Raw genomic sequence first — 27,412 nt, 5'->3', positions numbered from 1 at the left:
CTGTTTTGGCTGTTATAGGTCCCTTGAATTTTCATATGAATTTTAGGATCACTTGTCTTCCTGCAAAGAAGCCAGCTGGGATTTTAATAGGTATTGCATCAAATCTGTGGATCTGTTTAAGGAGCATTGCCATCTTAACAATATTAAGTCTTCCAGTCTATAAACATGTATGTCTTTCCATTTATTTAGGTCTTTAATTTCTTTTTACAATATTTTATAGTTTCCAGTGTGCAAGTCTTGCACTTCTTTGGTTAAATTTACTGCTGAGTACTGTATTCTTTTATATACTATTTTAAGTAGAACTGTTTTCCAAATTTCATTTTCAGTTTGTTCATTGCTATTTATGGGATTAACTTTTGTACATTGGTCTTGTACACTTCAAACTTGCTGAATTAATTTATTATTATTTTTTAAAATTTTAGTGGATTCCTTAGGATTTCTATGGATTACATCATCTGAAAATGAGACCATTTTACTTCTTTTTCAGTATGAATTCTTTTTATTTTCCTGCCTACTTGCTCTGGGTAGATACTGTAGCACAGTATTGAAGTGGTACACACGGACATCCTTGACCCCTCTAACTTTTTTCTCCCTTCTTCAGTTCTATATACTTTTATTCTTGCATAGTAAACATTAATAACATAATTGTAACTGTAATTGAGTCGTCCATTCTTTGTATATCTCCTTTTAAAAAATGGAAATAGTAAACAGTTTAAAGAAGTATGACCTGTAAATATTGGTTATTGCCTAGTGTGCTGTGATTTCATTTCCTTCTCTATAATTCGGAAGCCAAAACTCTAATGGCACTGAAAGTATATTCAACTATATTTTCTGCCAAATATTCATATTCATGCCACATTTTAGTTTGCTTCATGTTTATACCATGGCATTTTTGTACAAATTTTTTCCCTTGGGGTTTCTCATTGTTTTCTTTTCATTGTTTGTCATTAGAAGAAGAAACCAAAGCTATGCCATCCTGACTGTAGTCTGTATATTGTTCAGCTTCTGACTTATTATCTCAGTATTTATTGTGTCTATTCTTGAAACCTACTGAGTTTCTTTTTACAGGGACCATATTTTTCCAATGCTACAGTTTCTTCCTTTAGTTTCTAGTTGTTGTTTGTTTTTTGTTCTTAAATTATGCTTCTCTCCTATCCTCAAGTTCTTCCAGCCCTTAAACCATACAGTTTACTGTATGGAGTCCCCCTTTCTAGACACCTGTATCCTGGAGCCCTCCATCACCTTTACCACTCTGTAAGTTGGAGCCATTATTTTGAGATTCTGTTTCTTCTTTTACTTGGTTTACTTCCTTGTTTTCCTAGAATACGTCTTGAAGTAACTTAAGAAATAATGTGTGGGAGGTAAACTGAGTCCTTGCAATGACTTAAAAATCAAAGATTTTATTTAAATATAAAAATTGATCATTGTTTGATGAACTGTAAAACTCTAGTTTGAAATTAATTCCTTCTCAAGGAAATAATGGCATAACTCTTTTCTAGCATTCATATAGCTGTTGCGAAGTCTGATGGGAGTGTTATTTTTATTCTTCTGTAGGACCCACACCCCAGTTTAGGTGTAGAGGCTTTTATGTTTTTTGTCTTTATTCTTTATGTCTGAAATAGCACAGTAATGTGTCTGACTGAAGGTTCTTTTTTCAGTCACTTTTTGAGTAATCAGTAGGCGTTTTTCTTTCAAAGACATCTCCATTCAGCTCTAGAAAATTTTCTTACATAATTTCACTCATAATTTCCTCCCCTTTGTTTTCTGTGTTTTCTCTTTCTGGAAATCCTATTAATCAGTTGTTAGACCCCACATATTGATTTTATAAACATTTATCTTTTTTTTTCCTCCTGTGGTTTTATTTTTCCTGTATTTTCTGTATGATATTTTCTATATTCTAAGACAGATTTTCTCACCTTTACTTTCCTGTCTTTTTATTTCAGCAGTTATGCTTTTAATTACTTGGGTCACCTTTTTTTCATATCATTCTGCTCTTGTTTCATGGATATAACAATATATTGACTTTCTCTTGAGGTTACTATTTGAGTAATCAGAATGTTGAAGCTGGTAATTATTTGATATTACTTTTTTTTTTCTGTTCCTTAAATTGTGAATAATCAGAATATTGAAACTGGTAGTTATTTGATATTATTTATTTTTTTCTGTTCCTTAAATTATTGGAGTATATTTTAGTTAGATTGTTTTTAATTTGTTTTCTTTGTGCCTAAATATTAGAATAGGAGGCTTTTAGGGGCACCTGAGTGGCTCAGTTGTTTAAGCACCTGACTTCAGCTCAGGTCATCATCTCACGGCTCACGAGTCTGAGCCCTGCTTCGGGCTCTGTGCTGACAGCTCCGAGCCTGGAGCCTGCTTCAGATTCTGTGTCTCCCTCTCTCACTGCCCCTTCCCTGCTCATGCTGTCTCTCTCCTTCAAAAACAAACAAACATTAAAAAAAAAAAAAAAAAAAAAAAAAAAAAAGAATAGGAGACCTTTACTCTCAGGCAGGAGTCATTCAACTTTTTTTTTGGTGCAGGGCCAGAAAGTAAATCTTTTAGGCATTTTGGGCCAAGAGACAAATCAAGGATATTATGTAGGTACTTACATGATTTCTATATTGCCACAAATTTTCTGTTAATGAAAATATATTAACAAGTTAATACATTTTTTTGTAACATAGTCTACTAATGAGAAGAATTGAATTCTTATAGGATGGGCATTTTGCTTATTGGGATTCAGGATTAGTGTCCCACATTGATTGCAAATGTTTATATGTTATTCCTGCTCTGTATTGAGATTTTACTATATGTCATACTTGACAGTTTCTTTTGTATGGATGGGATGAATAATAGCTTCCCAAAGATGCCCAGGTCCTGAGAAGCTGTGAGTATGTGCTTTTTATGGCAAAGGGGCCTTTACAGATATGATTTAGTAAAGGAGCTTGAGATGAGGACATTATACTGGATTATTCAGAGGAGCCCAATATAATCACAGAGGTCCTTATAAGAGGGAGGCAGGAGGCCAGAGAAGAGAAAAGACGCTGTGCTGCTGGCTTTGAAGATGGAGGAAGGGACCATAAGTCAAAGAATGCAGGTGATCTCTAGAGGCTGGAAAAGTCAGGGAAACAGATTCTGCCTTAGAGTCCCTGAGGGAGCTCTGAGCTGCAGACCCATTTTAGACTTCGGACCTTCAGAGCTATAACATGATAAATTTGTGTTATATTAAGCTATTACGTTTGTGGTAATTTGTTACAGCAGCCATAGGAAAGCTAAGTGCGGCCAAGTACTGCATAAGTCCATTCATGTGTGATTTTAAGGACTCTGCATCTGGGGCACTTCTAATTAATTTTTGGTATGTCGGTAGTAAATGGAGGAGTGTTGGCTGATGAGACAAAGTAGAAGAAGCTGTTGTGAGAAAAGGAGAGCGCCAAGAGGCTCCTGGCTCAGAGTGGCAATTATTCTGGAGGGTCTTATAAAGATAATAAAGGAGGATGAAGGTAGAGTTAAATTGAGGGGTCGGTAAACAGGAAATAACCGCCATCCTGACCACTGCATACAAAACCACATATGGCATTGTCACTGGGCAGAAAACTAAACACACACAATCTCTCTCTCCATCTCCTTCTCTCTTTTTTTCACACAAGCCACCGCAAAGGGTTTTCCTCTAAAGAAACAAAAAGGTGTAGGAAGAACAGAGGTAGCTTGTATAGGTGTTCACGCTTTACAGCAGTGGCTGGCAGACTGCAGCCAGCTGGCCCAATGCATCCTGCCCCCTGTTTTTTTTTTAAGCTAAGAATGGTTTTTACATTTCTGGAAAATTGGAAGGGGAAAATCAAAAGATTAATATTTTGTGACATGTGCAAATGATACGGAATTCACGTGTCAGTGCCCATAAACAGAGTTGTCCTGGAACGTAGCCACACTTGTTTGTTTGCTTACTGTCTGTGGCTGCTTAGCATTGCAACAGTTGAGTGGTCTAGCAGAGCCTGGGTACAGTGCACTTGGGGCTTTTCCCGGTTGCTTGGCACACTTCAGGTGACGTGCATGCACTTTGAACTCAACAGCATTGTAAGTGCCACATGTATCAATGCACCATGTTATTATTATTTTGTGTGTCTGTGTTTTATTTATTTTGAGAGGGAGAGAGAAAGAAAACCATCAGGGGAGGGGCAAAGAGAAAGAGAGAGAGAATCCTAAGCAGACCGGGGAGACGGAGGGAGGGAGGGACAGAAAGAGAGAGAGAGAGAGAGAGAGAGAGAGAGAGAGAGAGAGAGAATTCCAAGCAGACCCCATGCTGTCAGCACAAGCCTGATGCAGGGCTTGACCCCACTAACCGTGGGATCATGACCTAAGCCAAGATCAAGAGTCGGATGCTTACATAAAATGAGCCACGCAGGTGCCCCATCGATGTGTTGTGTTATTTTAATCTCTAGGGAAAAAAAAGAAAGTTACCAATGCAAACCTATCATGTTGAAACAAGAAAAGTGGGCTTCAAATGTTGTGTCCTTGAAGCAAAGTAGAGAGTGGGATTATCTTGTCACTCAACTAGATGACAGCACATCTAGAGTTGTGCTAAAGGAATAAAATATACATCAACTTGGAATGATTAAGCACTCATCACAGTATTCCTATCTTATAGGAAAAAATGATCAGAAAAACAAGACAATTTAAAGCAAAATATCTCATCACAGCAGAATTTATTTACAAATTTTAAAAAGCAAATGAGACTGCAGTCAAAGTAGGTCTTTAAGTAGCTCATCTGTTATCAAAGCAACGAAAACTATTTCCCAATGGCAAGTTAATGAAATCACATTTGACTGCTGCAGAAGAAATGCACCCTGAAAAAATTGTGTTGCACTATTAGCCTTTAGATGAGAACAGTTCTCCAGGACTTTGACAGAAACATCCATATCCATTAAAGAACAAGGCAAATTGATTCCCAGTTGTTGATACTGACCAGTTATTGCTATTTATTAAAGCACCATTGCCAATTTGAAACTGAATTAACATCAGGGCATCACTTAGGTGTTAATGTTGTGTGTATAGAGTTTTGTTTTGGAATTTTTTTTTGCCTAAATAAATGTTATAAATTTATTTTTTATGTTAAAATTTTTTTTAATGTTTATTTATTTTTGAGAGAGAGACAGAGCATGAGTGGTGGAGGGGCAGAGAGAGAGGGAAACACAGAATCTGAAGCAGGCTCTAGGCTCCGAGCTGTCAGCACAGAGCACGATGCGGGGCTCGAACTCGCGGACCGTGAGATCATGACCTGAGCTGAAGTCAGATGCTTAACCGACTGAGCCACCCAGGCGCCCCAATAAATGTTATAAATTAAAGGAAAAATGAATAGTCTGCATGGAACAATTATAGGCAAGGATGCTTTCAAAGAACTTGAGAACTTGGTAATTCAATAAGACCTGAAATGGAATCTGCTATTTTGTATAACAATTGACAATGGTAAAAATATGTGCAGAGGAGACAAAGCTTAGCTGGACAGATGTTCAAAGCTTGTGAAAATGCAAGCTGTTTCAAGCTTGTGATTATTAATTATATGACTGGTTGAAAGGTACTTTGTGGAAAATATTTGAATCTGTCATGTGCTAATGAAACCAGTAATATCAACTATGAACTTCTTTTGCTTTCGTAGACTTAACCATTATCATTTTTTTTGAATTTTTATAAGACATAGATGCTAAATGTCCAAACTACTGTATTAGTAGTAGTTAGATAGGTTAACAGCGGTGAAGTTGCGCTGCGGGCCAAAATTTTTCCGAACAAGAACCACTGTGAACCACTGTTACTGAACATTGAATGGCTTTGAACATTAGCTTTTGCCAACTTGATAATGAATTATCAAATTGCTATTATTTATTATCTAGTATGTTATGCTGTAGTAATTTAGAAACAGTTTAAATTCTAATGATTGGATTAGCTTCTGATCATTTGATGCTCACTGCTGTTTCTTAGTGAATTCAGTCTAAAATTACAAGGCAAAACTTGAGCACTTTGATGAGAAACTTATACTGTAGTAAAGTTATTTAGAAAGTTAATGTTTGCATCACAGGTAATGTCAGGGTATATTATATACCTCCTTCCTATAAAAAATTAAGACATTATGAAATGAATAAGCCATAGGGATGAAACGTACAACATAGGGAATATAGTTAGTGGTATTGTAATAGTTTGTATGGCGACAGATGGTAGCTTGTGGTGAGCATAGCACAGCGTATAGAATTGTGGGTTCACTATGTTGTACACCTGAAACTAATGTGACATTGTGTATCAACTATACTTCAATTAAAAAAAAAAAGTTAAAATAAGATGTTAGATGTACATTCCTACACAAATTTGCTGCAGGTATATTTTCTGAGCTCATACTTTAGTTCTAGTAGTTCCCTTCCCTATTCCACCTCTTATTGTGGGTTTATACTTCTTTTTTTTTTTTTTAATGTTTATTTTGAGAGGGGGAGAGGGGCAGAGAGAATCCCAAGTGGGCTCCACGCTGTCAGCACAGAGCCCACATGGGGCTCGATCCCACAAACTGTGAGATCATGACCTGAGCCAAAATTGAGTCAGACGCGTAACTGACTGAGCCACCTGGGCGCTCCTATACTTCTTTATAAAAAAAGTTATTTTACTTTTACAATATTGGGTCTGTGGAGAGAAGGAGATAAACATGCTTGCTATCTTGAATTAGTAATAAAAGAATCATAAATCCATGTGGACTTTTCTCATTTTACGTTAAGAGCTCCTTTTATTTTGCTACCGAGCTTAAAACACTTCTCCCTGAAACCGTCTCACTCATTCATTCACTGAGTGGCCTCAGTGATAGGAGCCGTGTTCACCTCAAGGAGCACAGAATCTGGTCATGGAGAGAGAAAATGAGTAGTTACACTGCAGTGTATAACTACAGTAATGGAGCTGGGCTCGGTGCCATGGGGAAGGTAGAGGAGAGGATAGCTGTTTTCATAAGAGGAGAGGATAGCTGTTTTCATATGAGAAGTACAGGAAGACTTCACAAAACAGACAGCATTTGAATTGGATCTTAGAAATTAAAGCCCAGAGTTCACTAGGTGGAAAAAAAGGCATGTTAGGCAGCAGGAACAGCATGCTGGGGCGGGGAAGGGTGAGCGATCAGAGGATGTGGTTGCATGTGACTATACGTGGTGGGGGAGTGGCAGGAAATGAAGCGGAGAAGGTAAATTATGGCCAGATTATGAAGGGCCTACGCAGTGTGTCCTGAAAATCTGGTTTGCGATGCAAATCTCTATTACACTGGAGTTAGCTAATAAATTCAAGCGATAGCATATTTTGTCAGGCAATTCTCTGGTCCTCACAAGTCAGCCTATCAGACATGAACGTGTCCATCTACTTTTTACATTTCCTCTTTACTCAGTGTGTTTGCAACATAGAAGCCACATTACAGCACTAGTGCAAACTGAATTAAGACTGAAAATGTACTTGAGTTTGAGACTATAGAAATTTTCATGGGAGGAGAAGACTTTTAAGAGGTATTGAAATGATATAAAAGGGCAAACCATGCTTGTTTTTTGTTGCCATGACTTTTGACTGTTTTTCAAATTGCCTGTTCAATTTGTGACTTTCTGAAACTTAATTTTCTTTTTTTTTAGTGGACAGAAGATTGCAGAAAATCAACCTATCCTCCTTCTGGACCAACGTGAGTAAATATCAAATGGTCAAAATGGACTTTGACCTTTAGGGAGATTTTTCTCTATGTAATTAATGATCTCATAAAAACGACAATAATGAACAAAAAATTAAGTGATGTCTTCTATCCTGAGGCCTTTATTTTTTCCGAGACAATTATTTTTTCAAGTTTGTGTATTACATATTTGCCTTTGACCCTGGACAAATATGGAAATACCCCATGATTAAAATTCCCATTTCTAGCCTATCAAAATCAGAGGGAAAAAAATTTCCATTCTCCAGTAAATTCTGTCTACCGCTAAGCATTTTCTCATCCCAACAAGTGCAGAGCAGAGGATGACTTTTTTGGTGCCTCAGTATGAACCACTAGATTATATTGGAAAAAGCATAGAGTCTTATATGTGAGACCTTCAAGAAATAAACCCTGGTATGATAATCAAAGCTGTCAAAGACAGCACAGGATTCAAAAACATAAGGGAAGGAAGGGTCAGTGTCATATTTTAGTGCATTTAATGTTTATATTTTTAATCGAGGTGTATGGCCTTTTCAAATCTTTTGTGGCTAAATGAGCCTGTGAGAAAGACCCAAGAATAGCCCACCCACCCAGAGGGTACAGAATGTGGAAAAAAAGGGAAAGGTGTAGGGAAGGATAATCTTTTTGCCCTGTTTTCCTATTTTCTTTCTTTTTTTTTTTTTAACGTTTATTTATTTTTGACAGATAGAGCATGAGTTGAGGAGGGGCAGAGAAGGAGAGGGAGACACAGAATCCGAAGCAGGCTCCAGGCTCCTAGCTGTCAGCACAGAGCCCAACGCGGGGCTTGACTCACAGACCATGAGATCATGACCTGAGCCAAAGTCAGGCGTTTAACTGACTAAGCCACCCAGGCGCCCCCTGTTTTCCTACTTTCTGAAAGTGGCCTGCTGGGTGTGGGGGAAGGAAGAAAACAACTTGAACGTGTTAGAAATAAATCTGCCGTGGGCGCCTGGGTGGCTCAGTCGGTTAAGCATCTGACTGTGGCTCAGGTCATGATCTCACACTTTGTGGGTTTGAGTCCCATGAAGGGCTCCGTGCTGGTAGCTCAGAGCCTGGAGCCTGCTTCAAATTCCCTGTCTCCCTCTCTCTCTGCCCCTCCCCTGCACATGCTCTGTCTCTCTCTCTCCTTCAAAAATAAATAAACATTAAAAAAAAAAATTGAAAGAAATAAATCTGCCAGTTATTTTACCAGCAAAAAGGAGTTTATTTGGGAACAACAGAGAATTGCAATCCTTTACAAGCAAGCTACAGCAAAACCATAGGCAAGCCTAAAGAGCAAAAGAGGGGAACACTCTTTTATAGAGGAGAGCAGGGAGTGGCAGGTGGGGTTGGGGGGAGTTGGAAAGGCTGTTCAACCAAAAAAGGCCATTGGAGTAAATGGAGTTTGAAGTATAGTGGCTTCTCATTGGCTGATATGGCAGTCCCTCATTGGCTGGGCTGTTGCCAGGGGAGGAAAAAAGGTTTTCTTCCTCCTATGAGGTTAGTAAGTAGCACCTAAAATACTATCAACTTGCCAGGCTCCTTTCTTCCTGCTGGGTCTATAGTTGAGGAGAAGTGAGAGGGCAGGAGAGTTCCCCCAACTGCCTCCCGATTCCATTCTAAATGACGTTTCCTTTTAGATCAGGTGCCCTAAGTATCAAACCTAAATTTGAGCAAACTGCTCCCCACCCCCATCCCCACCCCACTTTGGAGACTTCATATCCCTTTAAGGCCACAAATTTTAACAGGTGGATGCTGTCTCCTGTGAAGAGGTTTGAGAAGGGAGTATAGAGAAGCAAATCATCTACATATTTTAACAAAGTAGAGCCTTCAGAAAACTTCCTATCATCCACGTCATCTTTTAAGGTTTATGAAAAGTAAGAGGGACTCTGCAGAACCCTGGGGTATTTCTGTCCAGGTGTGCTGCTGTTCTTCCCAAGTGAGGGCAAAAAGATACTGGCTATTCCTACCAGCTAGAATGCAAAAATGCATGGCATCGTTAAATTGTGAAAAATTTGCTTTCACTAGGAATAGATATCAGTAGCATAGAAGGGTTGAGAACAACAAGATGCCGAGAGAAAACAATGGTATTTGTTGCTCTTAGGTCCTGGACAAACCTCCATCCTTGGGTATTGGATTTTCTTACACATAAAATAGGAGTATTACAGGGAACTAGTGAAGCCTGAGCCTTATAATCTATTAAGGGCTTGGTGCTTTGAAGGGCTTCTTCATTTACAGGCTACTGATTAATTCTGCAGAGAGGTTTTGAGGGATCTCTTTGAATCTTCATGGGGAGGTGCACTTGGGATTCTCCCCATATCAGTTAAGGATTTTGCCCATTACGGGGATGGTAGGTGATCCGGTAGGAACAAATAATCAGGGTCCCTAGATGCAGCTATAGTCAGATATGGAGCAAATGAAAGATGTGGAAGTGTCATTGCATCCCCCTGGTTGGCTATTTTGATTACTGTTGTCCAATTCGAGAATTATTTCCCCTTTGGGGAGAGGGAGATTCTGGCATGCTAGTTCTGTGAGAAATCCAGGCCCAGTAAGTGAATAGAGGTAGAGGAACTAAGGAGAAAAGGGGCCTATTTCTCAAAGGGCCTAGACAAAAGGGAGTAGCGTCAGAGATGGGAACCTGTTGAGATTTATCAGAGACCCCCACCCCCCACTTGAACTCTTTTGGCGCTCTTGAGGCTGAGGCTGCTTTACAGCAGTGGCACTCAGCACCAAGAGTGTGGCTCTGGCGTCACTACAGACAGAGATTCGTTCCCAGTCTGGAAAGTGGTTTCTCCAGGCCAGTTAGGAGGGAGGATCGGGACAAACCCCTGTAGTCCCTCGGGGCCACATAATGGGGAATTAGGAGGACATTGGAAAGACTCCTTAGGGGGCTAACAGCGCTTGGAGAGCTTAAGTTTCTAACAGTCTTTATTCTTTTTTTTTTTTCTTTTTTTTTTTTTTTTAACGTTTATTTTTGAGACAGAGAGAGACAGAGCATGAACAGGGGAGGGGCAGAGAGAGAGGGAGACACAGAATCGGAAGCAGGCTCCAGGCTCTGAGCGGTCAGCACAGAGCCCGACGCAGGGCTCAAACTCACGGACCACGAGATCATGACCTGAGCCGAAGTTGGACGCTTAACCGACCAAGCCACCCAGGCGCCCCTCTAACAGTCTGTTTTCTAATGCTCTGACTCATTGCAATAACAGCAGAAACTAGGAGGTTTTTGGTTTTGTTTAGGAGCCTTCATTTGCCAAAGTTGAAAATTGAGAATTTTAGCAGTCTTTTTTTCAGGTGACCCACCTAGGATGCCAGTGACCTGGTTTGCCAAGTCCAATCGGGAGTGAACGTAGTTTTCCATTTCATCTTGGTCCTTTCAGCTAAAGAAGAAACATCCCACTTCAGGTCATTAATGAACATAGAGTTCAGTGCTACCTGGGTGGATTCAGCATCTAGAGGAAAACCAGAATTTTTAAAAAAACAATTTGGAGTCGGTATACCTGGGTGGCTCAGTCCATTGAGTGTCCGACTTCTGCTCAGGTCATGATCTCACGATTCGTGAGTTCAGGTCCCCCAGGCTCTGTGCTGACAGTGTGGAGCCTGGAGCCTGCTTCAGATTCTGTGTCTCCCCCTCTCTGCCCCTCCTCTGCTCGTACTGTGTCTCTCCCTCTCTCTCAAAAATAAATAAACGTTTAAAAAATAATAATAAAAAAATAAAAACAACTCAGAGTCTGTTATAGTAGCCATGAGGAGATTCATCAGGCTTTTGTGTGCAGGCCTGAATTTTTGTTCCCATCAACAGGCTTAGGAAAAGCTACTGTCATTGCTCAGTGCGGATTTCTTGCAAGTGTTCTAGCATCTTGCCAAAAGTTAGGAGTCTGTTTCTCTAAATATCCTCCGGGATGTTCCCAGTGGGCTAGTTTCATCCAGTGTGGCCTTCACAAATAAGCATGTGGACTAATGGATATGAATCTGAGAAACTAGATTGCTAAGTTTGAATAAGTAGGTTAAATTCAATAGCAAGCTTATGGGGATCGTCAGTCACTTTAGAAAAGTCTTTAAGTGTGGCTTACATAGTTCCCTTGGTGCTGGGAACATGAGAAACTTGGAGTTTCTGTAGATCCTGAGAAGAGTCCATTTTAAAGAGGCAGGATTTAGTAGGTTCAGGAGAGGAAGCAGGGAACATTTCAGGGGAAAAAGGAGGTGTGGCAGTGAGAATAAAGGAAAGTGGCACCTGATGGGGGGCCTGACACCAGGTGGCTGCCTTGAGTCTGGAAACCAAGAAGGTAGGGGAGCAGAAAAAGAGGTCTCCGAAACCATTTTGACTTGGTTCACTTGTTGCATCAGTTAATTTACTGATTATTACTAAGAGACGAATTCAGGATCCTGGTAAGGATCCAGAAGTCTCAGGGTACCACCTAAAATAGGCATCAGCCTGCTTAAGATTCTCTCTCTCCCTCTCTGCCCCTCTCCTATGCACGTGTGCTCTCTCACACTCTCTCATTCTCAAATAAATGGATAAAATAGGTATCCTATTTAGGTTTGTTTGTTTGTTTGTTTGTTTGTGTTTTTGGGAACTGTGCTCTCTAGCTTACTTTTGAGTAAAACAAGTTTGGGGAGATCAAAATTTCTCCTTGTTGGCCATTGAAATTCTAAATTCCTTTTGGTTAACTCGGTCCATTTAGTCATAAATGTGCACACGGATGGATCCACTTTAAAACATAAAGCAGCTGGAGTCCAAGTAGGGGCCAGGTACCCTCAAAGCATTTTGATGACTGGATTCCCATTTTTTAGATGTTTTTCTGTAAAGAGAAAAGTTCCTGAACTCCACAGTTTGAACAGAACAGCCTGGTTCCAAAAGAATCAGACCGAAAGCCAGTGTGTTTCCAGTAGGAACAGTCCAGTTCCAAACTGGAGTCAGACCAAAGGCTAGTGCATTTCCAGCAGGCATAGTGCAATCCCAAAATGAGTCGGGAGGAATGTCAACACAGACTGGTACAACTTAAACAGGGACAATTGGTTCTAAACAGGAGTTGGACTAAAGGTCATTACAGTTGTAACAGAAACAGTCCAATTCTGTAAAGGAGTCAACGAGTACTCTCATTTAAAAAAAAAACAAAAAAAAAAACAAGTCTTTAAGGCAGATCCCAAATAAAGCCTGAAGAGCTCCGATACAGAGAGAGAGGAACTTGAATCCTGGAGAAATCTTACCCTCAAACCCCAGGATTGGCAAGAAAGCAGGGAGTCCAATGGACTCTGTGGGTATGGGCACCTGTTTGTTTCCTCACCAGCTTTGGCATTGTTGGGGGTTTTCTCTGGATTCCACTTCTGATCACCAGGTAATGTGACCCTTAAAAATAAATTTGCCTGTTGTTTTACCAGCGAATATGGGTTTATTCAGCAAAAGCAGAGAATTATAGTGAGGGACAAGCAAGCTGTGGCAAAACCATAGGCAAGTCTGCAGAACAAAGGACAGGAACACACTTTGATAGAGGAAAAGGGGAAGTAGGGAAAGCTCTTATAAATAAAAAGTCTCCTGGAGCAAACTGGGAGTTGGAAGAATAGTGGCTTCTCATTGGCTGGGCTTTTGCCAGGGGAGCCTTTCCTCCCCTGCTGGGACTTGTTCCTTTCTTACTGCTAGGGCAGCAGTTGAGGAGGGGCAGTGGCACATCGTGAGAGCTCCCTGTCCACTGATTCCATTCTAAATGACATTTACCTTTATTCATTTTCAGAAACCAGTAATAATAAGATGACAGTTTCAATTTTTTGTAGCACTCCAGTTCTATATGTTGTACTGCACTTGCCTAAATTATGTATTCTAAATAGCCTCTATCCCAGATACAGACTGTAATAAACAAGATTCTTTTCATTTACTCACCTTTATGTCAAAAGAGGCAAATATATGGCAGGAAGTAATTTAGAAGTAATCAGTCTCTGGGGTGCCTGGGTGGCAGAATTGGTTAAGCATCTGACTCTTGGTTTCAGCTCAGGTCATGATCTCACGGTTCGTGGGTTCAAGCCCCACATCAGCCTCTGTGCTGACAGTGCGGAGCCTGCTTGGGATTCTCTCCATGCACCAACCCCCCCCCCCCCCCCGCCCATCTCATGCTGTCTCTTTCTCTCTCAAAATAAATGAATAAACTTAAAAAAAAAAAAAAAAGTAATCAGTTTCCATGTTATTCTAAAGCCGTGAACATTCCAGCCCTCTGTCATGTGGCTTGCTCTCTGGAGGTCTTCCTTTGTGTCAACACTGGGACCATCTTGGTGTTCAGTGCCTTACTGAGTGCATGCATCTCGTGGCTGGTCTCACTGCCACAGTTCATTTCAACACGTAATGATTACCTTCCTTGTTTAAGACTTTTTTCCTACTCCCTTTCATGTGTACCTTACAGGTGTCTATGAATTGGTTACCCTACAAACCTTCTCTGCTTGGGCTTTTAATTGGTTCTAGGTTGTTGAGTGTATGTATGTGTATACACATGTACACATACATGCGTACAAAGCTCACATGTACAAACATTTTTCTCATATTTATGTATCTATACAATGTAAATATTTTTGCTCTGGTATTCCTCCTGGATTTCCTCCTGCCTCCCTAGCCTGTTCTCCACATCAAATTCTTCCATTTTGCTCTGATCCTTTTCTCTGAACTATAAACGTGTCTTGGCATGTGAGAGGGGAGCGTGGTATTCACATACCTTTGAATGACAACACAATCCTCCTGTACTTTTTTTTGACCAAGTACATCGATTGCAGAGCTCTGCATGGGCATCTGTGAGCAAAGAGAGAAACACCTGTGTATCCAGCCTGACCTGTCAAATAAGTACTAGAGATCAAGGGACTGACAGCTGGAGCACCTCCAGAATCCATCCAGATCCCATTAGCATTTATTTTCTCCTCCTTCTAATTTGTGCATGCATATACTGTGTCACTTGGACTAGTTTCCGAGCCACCTGGGGAGCCAGGTGGGTTCAGGCACTTCTTAATAGTGACTGTGATGATCCGGGCACAGCAGTTACCAAGTCTCAAAAGTAATTTAATGATGTTTATTGTTTGTAGTCAAGTAGGAAAATATTCTCTAGTAATTACTATTGATTGAATACCGGTACTGCTGAGTGTTTTTTGTGTATTTCATGTAATCGTCACTGCCTTCATAAGGCAGATACTATTTATTTCTCTAGGAATTTGAGGTAGAGATGTTAAATGCTGAGATATTTTAGAAAACACTTAATGTGAATTAAAATGTGGGATCATGGCTAAATTCTAGTTATTAAAATAATTTTGTTCAGTGTAACAGAAGAATTTTCAAAGAATTCTGATTAGTGGAGGTATTATTATAGAGAGGTTTCTGGGGTCTCCCCATGTCCTGTTAATCTAATCATCTGCTGTAATGAGTTTATTTCCTCTACATTTCTTCTTTGCAGTCCTTGAGCCTACCCAACGCTCTGAACTGGAAAAGAATCAGGAGATTAGGGTGGATATAGGTTTGGTGGCTCACACCAGGGCAATAAGAGAGCAAACGCTGGCTATTTTTAGGCATAGTTCTGATAAATCACCAAATGGCACACCCTTAAGGGGCTATTTCAGTTTAGTAACAAGAGGTGGAAGATAATGTTTCAGCAGCTACAGAAAACAGTTGTAGAGTTCATCCACCAGAAATGTGGCCCAGCTCCATCGATAAGGGAGTGGATGTTGCAATGTCTTCATTGTAGAAATTGCTATATGTCAGTTGAAGAGTAGAAAATCAGGGAATACGTATGATGGAATAGTGCTTGGGTTTGGACTGACTACAGAAGCATGAGAAGAGAGGGAACATGGCAGGAAGAGTCACATGGCTGAGTGACTGGTGAAGGTTCTTGAAGCCAGTCATGGGAAGCTAATACATGTTGCCACTTCTGGGGGCTTAAAAGATGCCCTTACTGAAGCCAGTGCTAAAGACATGATTTGACAGTAGTGTTAGACTGTCTAAGACAGAACTCTGAGACTGGGATACCAGTCGGAGAAGTGCCCAGAGCCTAGACTAAATCTTTGCAGAGATTTGGGAGGGGGAAAAAAAGCAGATATTTTCTTTCTTTTTTTTTTTCTTTTTTCTTTTTTTTTTTTAATGTTTGTTTATTCTTGAGAGACAGAGACAGAGCGTGAGCAGGGAAGGGACCCAGAGAAAGAGAGACACAGAATCCGAAGCACACTCTAGGTTCCTAGCTGTCAGCATGGGGCCTGACGTGGGCTCAAACTCGTCAACTGCAAGATCATGACCTGAGCTGAAGTCAGACGCTTAACCCACTGAGCCACCCAGGTGCCCCAAAGGCAGATATTTTCTAGCACTGATACATAGATTACATGAGGCTCTTGAGGCGACATTGATTCTTCACATGTCACCAATTCACCTTAACCTTTCAGAAGGTAGAACTCTAGTCTAAGATTTCTGAAATCACATGTGATTGTGTATGCAACATAGGGCAGAAACACTAGGTGGGAAAATGAGCTTCTCTGCAAACTTTGGTTTGAGTGCTGTCGTCTGTATTGTTGTTAAGAATGTGCCTCTAACATATCCATCTAGATGTAACTGTCCAACTGCCATCAAGAAACTGCTTTTGACGTTTCACGGTGATGCACCTCTCCTTTCAGCTATAGGGGTCCAGTTCCGTGGTATACCATAAATCTCGACTTACCGCCCTATAAAAGATGGCATGAATTGATGGCTGACAAGGCACCAGCGGTATGCTGACTGTTAAATCTTCTGTTTGTGACTTTACTCAATATAATTGCATTTTTAAAAGAACAGTTCATGAAAATACATACCAGGTATTTTAAAGATACGGTTTTGATACTTTCCTCCCATTAACAGTAACAGAAGAAAAGATGTCATTTTTCTGTAGCTTCCTGCTCTTTTTACTAGCCTTTGCCTTTTGTTTCTGTATCGTCTACCTTCATCTTAATCATATGGCCTGTTAAAGATGTATTCTCTGTATATATTAGATTAAAATATTTTCAAATACCACTCTGCTTATGTATGAATAAGTCAAAAGGTCTGTATCTGTTTTCATTTTACCATTATAATCTTAAATGTCAACACTTTTTATGTCTATTAATTATTTATTTATTTTTCAGCTAAAGGTTATAATGAATTCCCTGAAGAATATGATAAATGCTTTTGTGCCAAGCGGAAAAATTATGCAGATAGTGGATCAAAAGTTGGTAAGAAATATTATTTCCCACAATAAATTTTAAACATACACACATCCCCATATACATGCAGAGTTCACACAAGGCTTTTGTATTTAAAGATGTAATTTGACAACCTCTTCTAAGGAGGTTGGATGAGTTTGCATTGATTCTAGACCACCTGTCACAACTTTAGAGGTACTTAAAATTCTGTGTTCTGCTAGTATTAGAGTAATAGGACACAAAATAGCATGGCAAATTGTGGCAGTTTACTGCCCCTTCATCTGTTTGTTTGTTTGTTTGTTTGTTTGAAGTATGGACTATTTTATACAACAATGGGCAAATGATGTTATTTCATCTGGGAGCATGTCATTTCTGTCCCCTCACACAGTGTGTTGACTCTTGAACTATACAGGTTTGAATTGGGAAGGTCCATTTATACCTGGATTTTTTTCAGTAAAGTACTGTAAATGTGTTTTCTCTTAACAATTTTTTTTTTTGTTAACATAGCTTTTTTATTGTAAGAATACAGTATAAAATACATATACAGAATACGTGTGAGTCAGCTGTTGATATTATCAACAAGGTTTTTGGTCAACAGTAAACTGTTAGTAGTTTTAGGGAAGTCAAACATTATACAGAGATTTTCAGCTGTATAGGGGGTGAGCTCCTAACCCCCACGTTGTTCAACATTGTTCAACAGTCAACTATACCTTTGCAAGTTCACTATTGGAAATTGGGGTTTTTTTTGTTTTTTTTTTAAGTACATTGCCTGCAATCCCAGGACACATTTCTCTACCTGTGTATGACCAGATGACATATTCAGCCCAGCTGCATACTTGATGAGGTCCCTCAGTGGCTGTGAAACTCACTTGGGTTGTGTGTTTCTTGTAGCTGTGTATTCACCAAGTCGATTCATTTCCCTCCTGGTCATGCAGGACGACTCCATTTCTTCAGCTCCTTTTTAATTTAGGTAGAACCAGTGGAAAATCTAGGTCCTGGCCCTTAGGGCCTCTGAGGGATCCTCATCGCCCTGTTTCAATCACAGCTCTGGGACCCTCAAAGTTCCACAGGGTACAAAGGACTGGGGAGGACACCATAGGCCTAGGGCAGATGTTTTACCTCAGCACTTAGGACATTTGGGATTGGATAGTATTTTCCTGTAGAGGCTGTCTGCTCATTGTAGGATGTTTAGCAGCATCCCTGGCCTCTACCCACTGGGTGCATCCTTTCATTTGTGAGAACCACAGGTGTCTCTGGACATCACCAGATGTCCCCTGGGGGATGAACCACTCCTGGTTGAGCATCACTGTCCTAGAGGCTAGATGATCTAGGCATATAATCCCTGTGACCCTTGCACCTGCCAGCCACTACCCCTGTTACCCCTCATGCTTGTGCTCTCAGAGCTTTTAATTGAGGTATCCCATGGGGCGCCTGGGTGGCTCAGTTGGTTGAGTGTCTGACTCAGTTAGTTTCTGGCTCCAGTCATGATCCCAGGGTCATGGGATCAAGCCCTGTGTTGGGTTCCAAGCTGAGTATGGGGTCTGCTTGAAATTCATTCTCTCTCTCTCTCTCTCTCTCTCTCTCTCTCTCTCTTTCTCTCTTTCTCTCCCCCGGCCACCCTTCTCCCCCTCTCTCCCTCTGCCCCTCTCCCCAGCTTGCGCTCTCTCAAAAAAAAAAAACCAAAAAATGGTATCCTTCATGTTCATACTAATCAGACCTCCCCAAAATACAAAGGTTGGCAGGAGCAGCAGATAAGAGGCTCCTGCTGTCCCCCCCCCCACTACTCTCTGTGCCAGCAGTGAGGGCAGCTGGCCCAGGCTTTGCATTCAGACCATATTGGGGTTTTTCCCCCTTCAAACATTGGATTTTAAGGTTGGATCAGTCACCTAATAACTGTATCCTTCGACATGTTTCTTACATCGTGAAACATGAGAGTTCTCATCGGGAACAATGTAGTAGTAATAGATATTGTATATGGTGGTCGTGAGGATTAAATCACGCTGTGAATTTGAAGCACAGTGCCTGGATATAATAAGTGGTTAATAAATGTTCAACAAGTCCTCTTTGTATTCGCAGGAACATCCCACTTGTGTAATGCTTTCAATTCCGAAAGGAAAAACGCATGCTTAGTTAGGTAACATGACACATGAAGACCAAGCTGGTGACAAATAGGACTTGTACAAGGTTTACACATTATTTTATTAGCAGCAGGCTGTGAGCTTAAATTGTTATCTCCCTGATAGTGAATAGTTGCATGTGAGAATAAAATTGTATGTCCACAGGGAATTTGCCCCTTTGTCCCTTGTTTGCGCCCAGATCGTGGTCATGCACCGCGGCCCAAGAAGCCAGTAACGAAGACAGAAGGCTTGGTGAATGACTCAAAGACAGATTTGTTTTTAGGAGTGTGGGAAGGAAGTAGTAATGAGGGTGTAGTGCCAAGGTGAGAGGGCGGGTTTGGGCAGAGATAAGGGGTAGTTGTCATGTTCCTGTGTCGTGGGCCCTGTTAGCTTATCTGAGTGCAGTTATCTTTGCTCTCTGGAGAAGAGGTGAAATGTGAGGCAGGAAAAACAACCCTAGGTCTTTGGATCATACTGAGAACAGCTAAGTTTAAGGGAATAAAGGCAAGAGGTCAAGACTGAGGGCCCAGTATTGAGTCTTATGTAGAGTCTTTTAGAAATATGGGATGTAAAAGTGTCTTAAAAATAACTAATTATTTACTATGTAGGGGCATCCAGAACAAACTATATGTAAAACAAACAAACAAACAAACAAAACCACAAATCTCAAAACAACCCTTTAGGTCGAATGATTGGTAATTTATTTGTTTTCCAGCCTGGTCTACTTGGCAACTTTCCTGGTCCTTATGAGGAGGAAATGAAGGGGATTGCAGCAGTTACTGACATACCTTTAGGTAAAGTTCCCTTTGCAGCTTTTAAAAGATTTAATAAAACACTTTAAAATGTTTCTGTTGAGGTATTTTTCTGTTGAGATACACTGCATAGATCTTAAGTATACAGCTCAGTAGAGTTTTTAATATGCATACCTGCATGTAATCACAACTCAGATCAAGATACAGAAAACTCCAGATGCGCCTGGGTAGTTGAGGCGTCTGACTTCCACTCAGGTCATGATCTCACGGCTCATGAGGTCGAGCCCTGCGTCAGGCTCTGTGCTTACAGCTCAGATCCTGGAGTCTGCTTCGGATTCTGTGTCTCCTTCTCTCTCTGCCCCTCCCCTGCTCGTGCTCTGTCACTCAAAAATTAATAAACACTAAAAAAAAAAAGGATACAGAAAATCTGAGCAATGCAGAATGTTCCATCATGCCGTCTCACAGACAGTACCGCATCCCCAGGTCACTGCTTATTCTGACTTCAGCATACGGTAGTTTTGCCCCTTTTTAAAAAATGTTTATTTTTATTTTTGAGAGAGAGAGAGACAGAGCACGAGCAAGGGAGGAACAAAGAAAGAGGGAGACACAGAATCCAAAGCAGGCTCCAGGCTCCGAGCTGTCAGCACAGAGCCTGACGCAGGGCCAAACCCATGAACCGTGAGATCATGACTTGAGCTGAAGTCAGACGCTTAACCCACTGAGCCACGCAGGTGCCCCAGTTCTGCCTCTTCTTGAACCTCCTAATTACAGTGTGATCTCTTGTGTCAGGTTCCTTGTACTTATCATTGTAGGTAGTATGCTGCTGTATAAGTAGTATGTTTGGGTGGTTTCTAGACTTGGGATATTAAGCATAAAGCAGTTAGGAACATTCTTGTATCTGTCTTTTGATGGACTTATGCCACTCACTTGTGTTGGATATATACTTGTTTATGGGGTAGCTGTATTTTAGCCTTGTAGATTCTGCTAACCAGTTTTCAAGGTAATTGTATCCACAGACAATCAGCATAGTACAAGAGTTTGTTTTCTCTACTTGATACTTCTCCACCTGCTAGCATCAATATTTTTCATTTGAGCCATTTTGTTGAGTGTGTAGAATCCCATTATTGTGTAATTTACTTTTTCCTGATGACTGTGAGATCGTACAGCTGTTGGTCTTTCCTTTCATTGGTGAGTGTTTTGTTTTTGCTTCTTTAAAAAAAATGGTTTAAAAAGGTAGTCTACCTGTCTCTCCTTCCTTCTCAAGGTAAAATGTTTGTTACAGTCTGGCCCATTTTTAACTGGCTTCAAAGAATTGTTTTAAGTTTTTATTTTAATTCCATTTAGTGTTTTATTAGTTTCAGGTGTACAATTTAGCGATTCAGTAATTCTATACATTGCTTAGTGCACATCACCTGTTTGACCCCCTCCCCCACCTCCCCTCCGATAACCATCAGTTTGTTCTCTGTAGTTAAGAGTCGAGTTTTTGATTTGTCCCTCTCTCTCTGTTTTTTCCCCTTTGATTGTTTTGTTTCTTAAATTCCACATGTGAGTGAAATCATATGGTATTTGTCTTTCTCTGACTTATTTCACTTAGCATCATACTCTCTAGCTCCATCCATGTCATTGCAAATGGCAAGATTTCACACACACACACACACACACACACACACACACACACACCACATCTTCTTGACCCATTCATGTCTTGATGGACACTTGGGCTGCTTCCATATTTTGGCTGTTGTAAATAATGCTGCTGTAAGCATAGGGGTGCATGTATCCCTTTGATGTAGTGTTTTTATATTCTTTGGATAAGTACCCAGTAGTGTGATTGCTAGATTGTAGGGCACTTCTATTTTTAACTCTTGGAGGAACCTCCATATTGTTTTCCATAGTGGCTGCACAAGTTTGCATTCCCAACATTGCAGGAGGGTTCTTTTCTTTCCACATCCTTGCCAACCCTGTTGTTTCTCGTGTTGTTTATTAAAATAAACCATTCTGACAGATGTGAGGTGATCTCACATTGTAGTGTTGATTTGCATTTCCCTGATGATGAGTGATGATGAGCATCTTTTCATTTGTCTCCTGGCCATCTGGATGTCTTCTTTAGAGAAATGTCTTTTTGTGTCTTCTGCCCATTTTTTAAACTGTATTATTTGGGTTTTTTGGGGGTGTTTGGTTGTGTAAGTTCTTTACATATTTTGGATATTAGCTGTTTATTAGATATGTCATTTGCAAATATCTTCTCCCATTCTGTAGGTTGCCTTCTTAATTTTGATGTAGTTCCAATAGTTTATTTTTGCTTTTGCTTCCCTTGCCTCAGGGGACCTATCTAGAGAAAAGTTGGGATGGCCGATGTCAAAAATTACTGCCTGTGTTCTTTTCTAGGGTTTTTATGGTTTCCTTTCTTACAGTTAGGTCTTTCACCCATTTTGAATTTATTTTTGTGTATGGTGTGAGAAAGTGGTCCAGTTTCATTCTTTTGTGTGTTGCTGTCCAGTTTTCCCAGCACCTTTTGTTGAAGACTGTCTTGTTCCCATTGGATGTTCTTTCTTGCTTTATTGAAGATTAATTGACCATATAATTGTGGATTTATTTGTAGGCTTTCTATTCTGTTCTATCTGTGTGTCTACTTTGGGGCCAGTACTATACTGTCTTGATCACTAGAACTTTGTAACGTAACGTTAAGTCCAGAATTGTGATGCACCAGCTTTGCTTTTCTTTTTCATAATTGCTTCTGCTGTTCAGCATCTTTTGTGGCTCCATACAAATTTTAAGATTGTCTGTTGTAGTTCTGTGAAAACTTCTGATGTTGTTTTGATGGAGATTGCATTGAATGTGTAGATTGCTTTGGGTAGTATAAATGGTTTTAAGGAATTCTTTACATATTCTGTCTATAAGTCTGTTGTCAAATGCATTCTGAGTATCTTCTCCCAGTCTGTGGCTTGCATTTTTACTCTTTTACTGGTGTCTTTTAATAAGCAGAAGTTCTTAACTTTAATGAAGTCAGATTTAATTTGCTGAAAAAGACTTTTCCTGCAACGCTAATTTTATTTTTGAGCTACCAAAGTGTTAGAGTTGTTGTTTTAAGTAGACAGTAGTACCTTGGTGTTACAAGAGAGATGATTGAGAATTACTGCAAATCAATAGTATTTATCAACAAAAGTGGCTAGGATTTTTATTGCTTTTTGCTTCTTTAAAAAAATGATGTAAAAAGAAGGTCAGCATACTAGAAATATGTTCTCGCAGCTCAGGTGAGAAACCAGTATTTAATTCCTTTATTATGTAAAGAATTCTAGCAAATAAATACCACATATAAATATCTGGAGAGAAAAATGGATTATAAAGATTAACAGATGATTTGTAATAAGAGAAAATGAGGGCAGAATCTTACCAAAATGGAAATAAACATTAGGTTAGGATGGGGAAAAAATGTTAAGCTTTACATGTTAACATAAAATGCGACAGAGATAAAATGTGCCCTATATCTTTAAATATTTAATTAAAATAATTGTTTTTGTTTGAGTATAGTTGATACACAATGTTACATTAGTTTCAGGGTTACAGCTAGTGACTCAGTACATCGCTGTATGCTCAGCACAAGTGCAGTCCCTCCGTCCAGCATACAGTGCTGTTACAGTACCACTGGCTATATTCTCCATGCTGTGCCTTTTATTCCCAGGATGTATACCTTTTAATTAAATGCTAAGTGTTAGTATTATACAGTTTTAGAAAATTATTCAAAAATTAAAATGTTTTAAAATGGATTTTCTTGTAGCTTGGCACTAATTTTATTATTTTATTCATAGTTCCTCACCTTAGAAATATTTGTCACTTCTTAAAATATGAGCAAGGTGTTTTTGGGTGGCTCAGCCAGTTCAGTGTCCAACTTTGGCTCAGGTCATGATCTCACCGCGCATGGGTTCAAGCCCCAGTCAGGCTGTGTGCTGATAGTTCAGAGCCTGGACCCTGTTTCAGATTCTGTCTCCTTCTCTCTGCCCCTTCCCTTTTCATGCCCTTTCCATCTGTCTGTCTGTCTGTCTGTCTGTCTGTGTCTCTCTGTCTCTCTCAAAAATGAATAGATATTAATATAATATTATATTTATATTTAAATATTAAAAATATTTAACGTTATCAATTATAATATATTATTATAATTTTATTTTATAATATATAATTATATAATATAAGTGATATTATATTGATATATTAATATTAATCTTATATAAATATTATGTTATAAATATAATAAATATGTGAGCAAAATAACATGTTCAGTATATAACCAAGAGCCAGATGTGTTAAGTCACCATACATTAGTGCCCTCAAACAAAAGTAAAATGAAGCACATTGATGAAAAATCTGGACATCGTATTGCAAAACAATTCCAACGTGCCCACATAGCTGACCCTTTGGGGGCTTGTTTTATCTTGTGTCTGTAGAGTACAGGCTGGTGAGATCCCACCACCTGACCAGCTCTTCAGGCATGCTCCAGCTGTCTGCAGGCATGTACAAAGCAAAAATTCGCACAGTGATGATTGTCAAACCTTTTCTTGAAAAAAGAATTTTCTAACAATGTCATGGTTCTGTGTATTGACCAAGAAATGTCCTATCTTTTCTCATAGGTGAGATTATTTCATTCAATGTCTTCTATGAAATTTTTACCATTTGTACTTCAGTAATAACAGAAGACAAACAAGGTAAATGTGTGCTGGGGGAGGGTGGGCAGTGCAAAGTACAAAGTAAAAGAAAATGTAAATGGAATTAGAACTTGTAATATCCATGCTTACTTTTCAAATTCAGTGTATGTTGCATATAGTTTTATAGATCTTAGCAAATTTTTAACGGTGAATTTAAAACTACCCTTATTTTGAGACCACTGTAATGCCTCTTAAAGTTTAATTCAGGTATGCAAAAAACTTAGAGGGAAGAAGTGTTTTGGGACCGTAAACATTCTTACCCTTCCTCCTAGTCTCCTTACACTCTTCGTCATGATTTGGTGTAAGTACTCACAGGGGTACTTCATTATCTTTATATATATGATCATCCGGCCTTCCCTCGAAGCCCGGGACAAACCTCGTCACATCATTTCACAGCCCAGGGACCTCACTTTCCCATGTTTTTTTCTGGCCGGTACTCAGGATGCAAGGCACAGGATGATGTACCCTGACTCACTTTATTTTTGACCTCTACCTTGGGTAGAAAGTCTGCCGGTACTTGACCCTCGAGGTGTTCAGCTGTAGGTGACAATTCCTGACGGGAAGGATGGTGGCAGGTCACATGAGGTGAGGCTAGGACAGCTGTGTCCAGGTAGCTGACACAGTGGACCGAAGAACGACTCCTCATCCTCTTCAGACACCCTAATTTTTCCTGGAACCCTGTGCGCTCAGATGATTGTGAGGGGATCTGGTCAGTGTGGCAGGCACAGCCGTTTGATCTTGTTAAGGCTTATGATCCTAGGATGCTGCTTAATTCTTACTGTTGGACGGAATAGTCGTATCAGTAAACTAGAGCTATGTGTCCAGCTTTTAGTTAGAAGCAGTGATGCTGTCATAATTGCCATGACATGTGTCTTCTTTCTTTATATTAGGTCATCTACTACATGGGAGAAACTTGGATTTTGGAATCTTTCTTGGGTAAGTAAAGGGCGCAGTAGAACTCTTCTTCCGAAGAGTAGGTTGTATTCCATTGATGAAAAGTAAATCCCAAATCATGCCCAAAATAGGCCCAGAAGTGAAGATCCTGTTTCTTAGTTTTGAGACAAGACGGGCACACTATTTGGGTCTGTAATGGAGTTGCACCTAGTGAACACACATCTGAACACACATGTGGAGGATTGGAGGCCCCAGATGCACATCTGGTTTACTGCTCGGAAAGGAAGAACAGTATTGTATTTTATGTCTTCCTAACTTTCCTGAAAAAACTAGAACAGGGCTCTGTAATTAGAGACCTACATTTGAATCTGGGGTTTGCTATTTAATAGGCTGTGTTATGTTGGGTTATTTAACTTCTCTGAGCCTCAGTTTTCTCCTGTGGAAAATGGGGGATACAAGCACTCCTGTTGCAAAGTTGCAAAGTTGTGAGCACTCCTGTTGCAAAGCACTCCTGTTGCAAGGGGGGTCCCTCCTCCCCCCTTGAGGGATCAGGTAGGTGAAGACCTAATTTAGTGCCTGGCCATCGTCATCATATTCACCCTTATTACCATCATTGTTCTTAAATATCACTGAAATTTGTCTTTTGTAGGTGGAACATAAATAATAATACCTGGGTCGTAACTGAGCAACTAAAACCTTTAACAGTGAATTTGGACTTCCAAAGAAACAATAAAACTGTCTTCAAGGCCTCAAGCTTTGCTGGCTATGTGGGCATGTTAACAGGATTCAAACCAGTAAGAAATCTACTGTTAAATAATTTTACAGGTAGCTCTGGGTCCTGCTTTTATTACTGCCTGTGAAAGGTGGGGTCTGAGGAAACGAGGACCTAGAAAGAATATGAAGCCTCAGTTCATCCCTTTGTACTTCTTGTCACCATCATAGGTATGAAGTTGCATGGTGGGGAAGAGTAGAAAGGGAATGAAGTCTTGTCTCAGGGAGACTGTCAGGAGGAAGAAGCATGTGGCTGGATGGTGAGGACCGGAAACATATAATGTAAACCTGGCATCTGGTCCTTAGTCTGCCACTCAAACAAGTTAGGCATGAATTCTCTGCATTTTGTTTTCCTTGTCAGGAAAGTGTGACCAATAATATTCCACCTACTCGTGTCACACGCTGCACGTGAAGACGCATTGAACTTAATAGAACGTGATGATACAGTTTTGACTCATCTTTGCATCCCCCCATCTCCCGTTCCAGGATTTGGTATACCAGTATAAAAAGAGGGGGCCTTAAACAGGATGGTTGAAGTTTCTGATCTCATTGCTTTGTCTTGTTTTCAGGGACTGTTTAGCCTTACGTTAAATGAACGTTTCGGTGTAAATGGTGGTTATATGGGTGAGTAGAGAGTTCTTAAATGGGAATTCCATAGGTGTTTTCAGAGGAAGGCTGAACTTTGTATTCTGGTTCACAGCCTAACCTAATTCCAGGCCTGTGACACTGTGTGTATTTGATTTCTTCCAGGTATCATAGAATGGATTTTGGGAAAGAAAGATGCCATGTGGATAGGGTTTATCACTAGATCAGTCCTGGAAAATAGCACAAGGTAATCTGATTGCTTTATTATCAAATTTAATATTTATTCATTTTAAAATTATTTTATTGTTTTTCTTGGAGATAATAAGCAACATAAAATATTCTGTTAGTTTCAGGTACAACGAAATGTTTTGGTATTTGGATATATTGTGAAATGATCTCCACAATCAGTTTAGCTAACATCCGTCACCATATGTTGCTACAGAAATTGTTTTCTTTGTGTTGAGAACTTTTAAGATTTACTCTCTTAGCAGCTCTCAAACATACAATACAGTATTATTAACTGTCGTCACCATGTTATACATTACATCCCCAGGACTGACTTATTTTAGAACTGGAAGTTTGTACCTTTTGACCCCCATCACCCATTTTGCCCACCCTCTAGCAATGACCACTCTGTCCTCTGCATTTATGAGTTTAGTTTTCTTAGATTCTACATGTAAGTGATAGCATAAGGTATTTTGTCTTTCTCTGTCTCCCTTATTTCATGAGCATAATACCCTTAAGGTCCAT

At 39.9% G+C, this 27,412-nt stretch overlaps 1 protein-coding gene across 1 annotated transcript in view; it reads left to right on the top strand.

Annotated features, from left to right (window-relative positions):
* Window positions 1-27,412, top strand: part of ASAH1 (N-acylsphingosine amidohydrolase 1) — a 50,116-nt gene that overhangs the window by 16,573 nt on the left and 6,131 nt on the right. Inside the window, exons 2-10 of the mRNA XM_060653054.3 lie at window positions 7,629-7,675; window positions 16,304-16,394; window positions 16,787-16,873; window positions 19,676-19,754; window positions 24,338-24,412; window positions 25,303-25,348; window positions 25,956-26,100; window positions 26,647-26,701; window positions 26,828-26,909. Coding sequence (XP_060509037.1) covers window positions 7,629-7,675; window positions 16,304-16,394; window positions 16,787-16,873; window positions 19,676-19,754; window positions 24,338-24,412; window positions 25,303-25,348; window positions 25,956-26,100; window positions 26,647-26,701; window positions 26,828-26,909 — 707 coding nt within the window. The remainder of the gene's footprint in view (window positions 1-7,628; window positions 7,676-16,303; window positions 16,395-16,786; window positions 16,874-19,675; window positions 19,755-24,337; window positions 24,413-25,302; window positions 25,349-25,955; window positions 26,101-26,646; window positions 26,702-26,827; window positions 26,910-27,412) is intronic.

Source organism: Panthera onca, chromosome B1 (genome assembly GCF_046562875.1).
Source record: "Panthera onca isolate mPanOnc1 chromosome B1, mPanOnc1 haplotype 2, whole genome shotgun sequence".
In the NCBI taxonomy this organism is placed as follows: domain Eukaryota; kingdom Metazoa; phylum Chordata; class Mammalia; order Carnivora; family Felidae; genus Panthera; species Panthera onca.
This window is presented reverse-complemented; position numbering and strand designations above follow the sequence as displayed.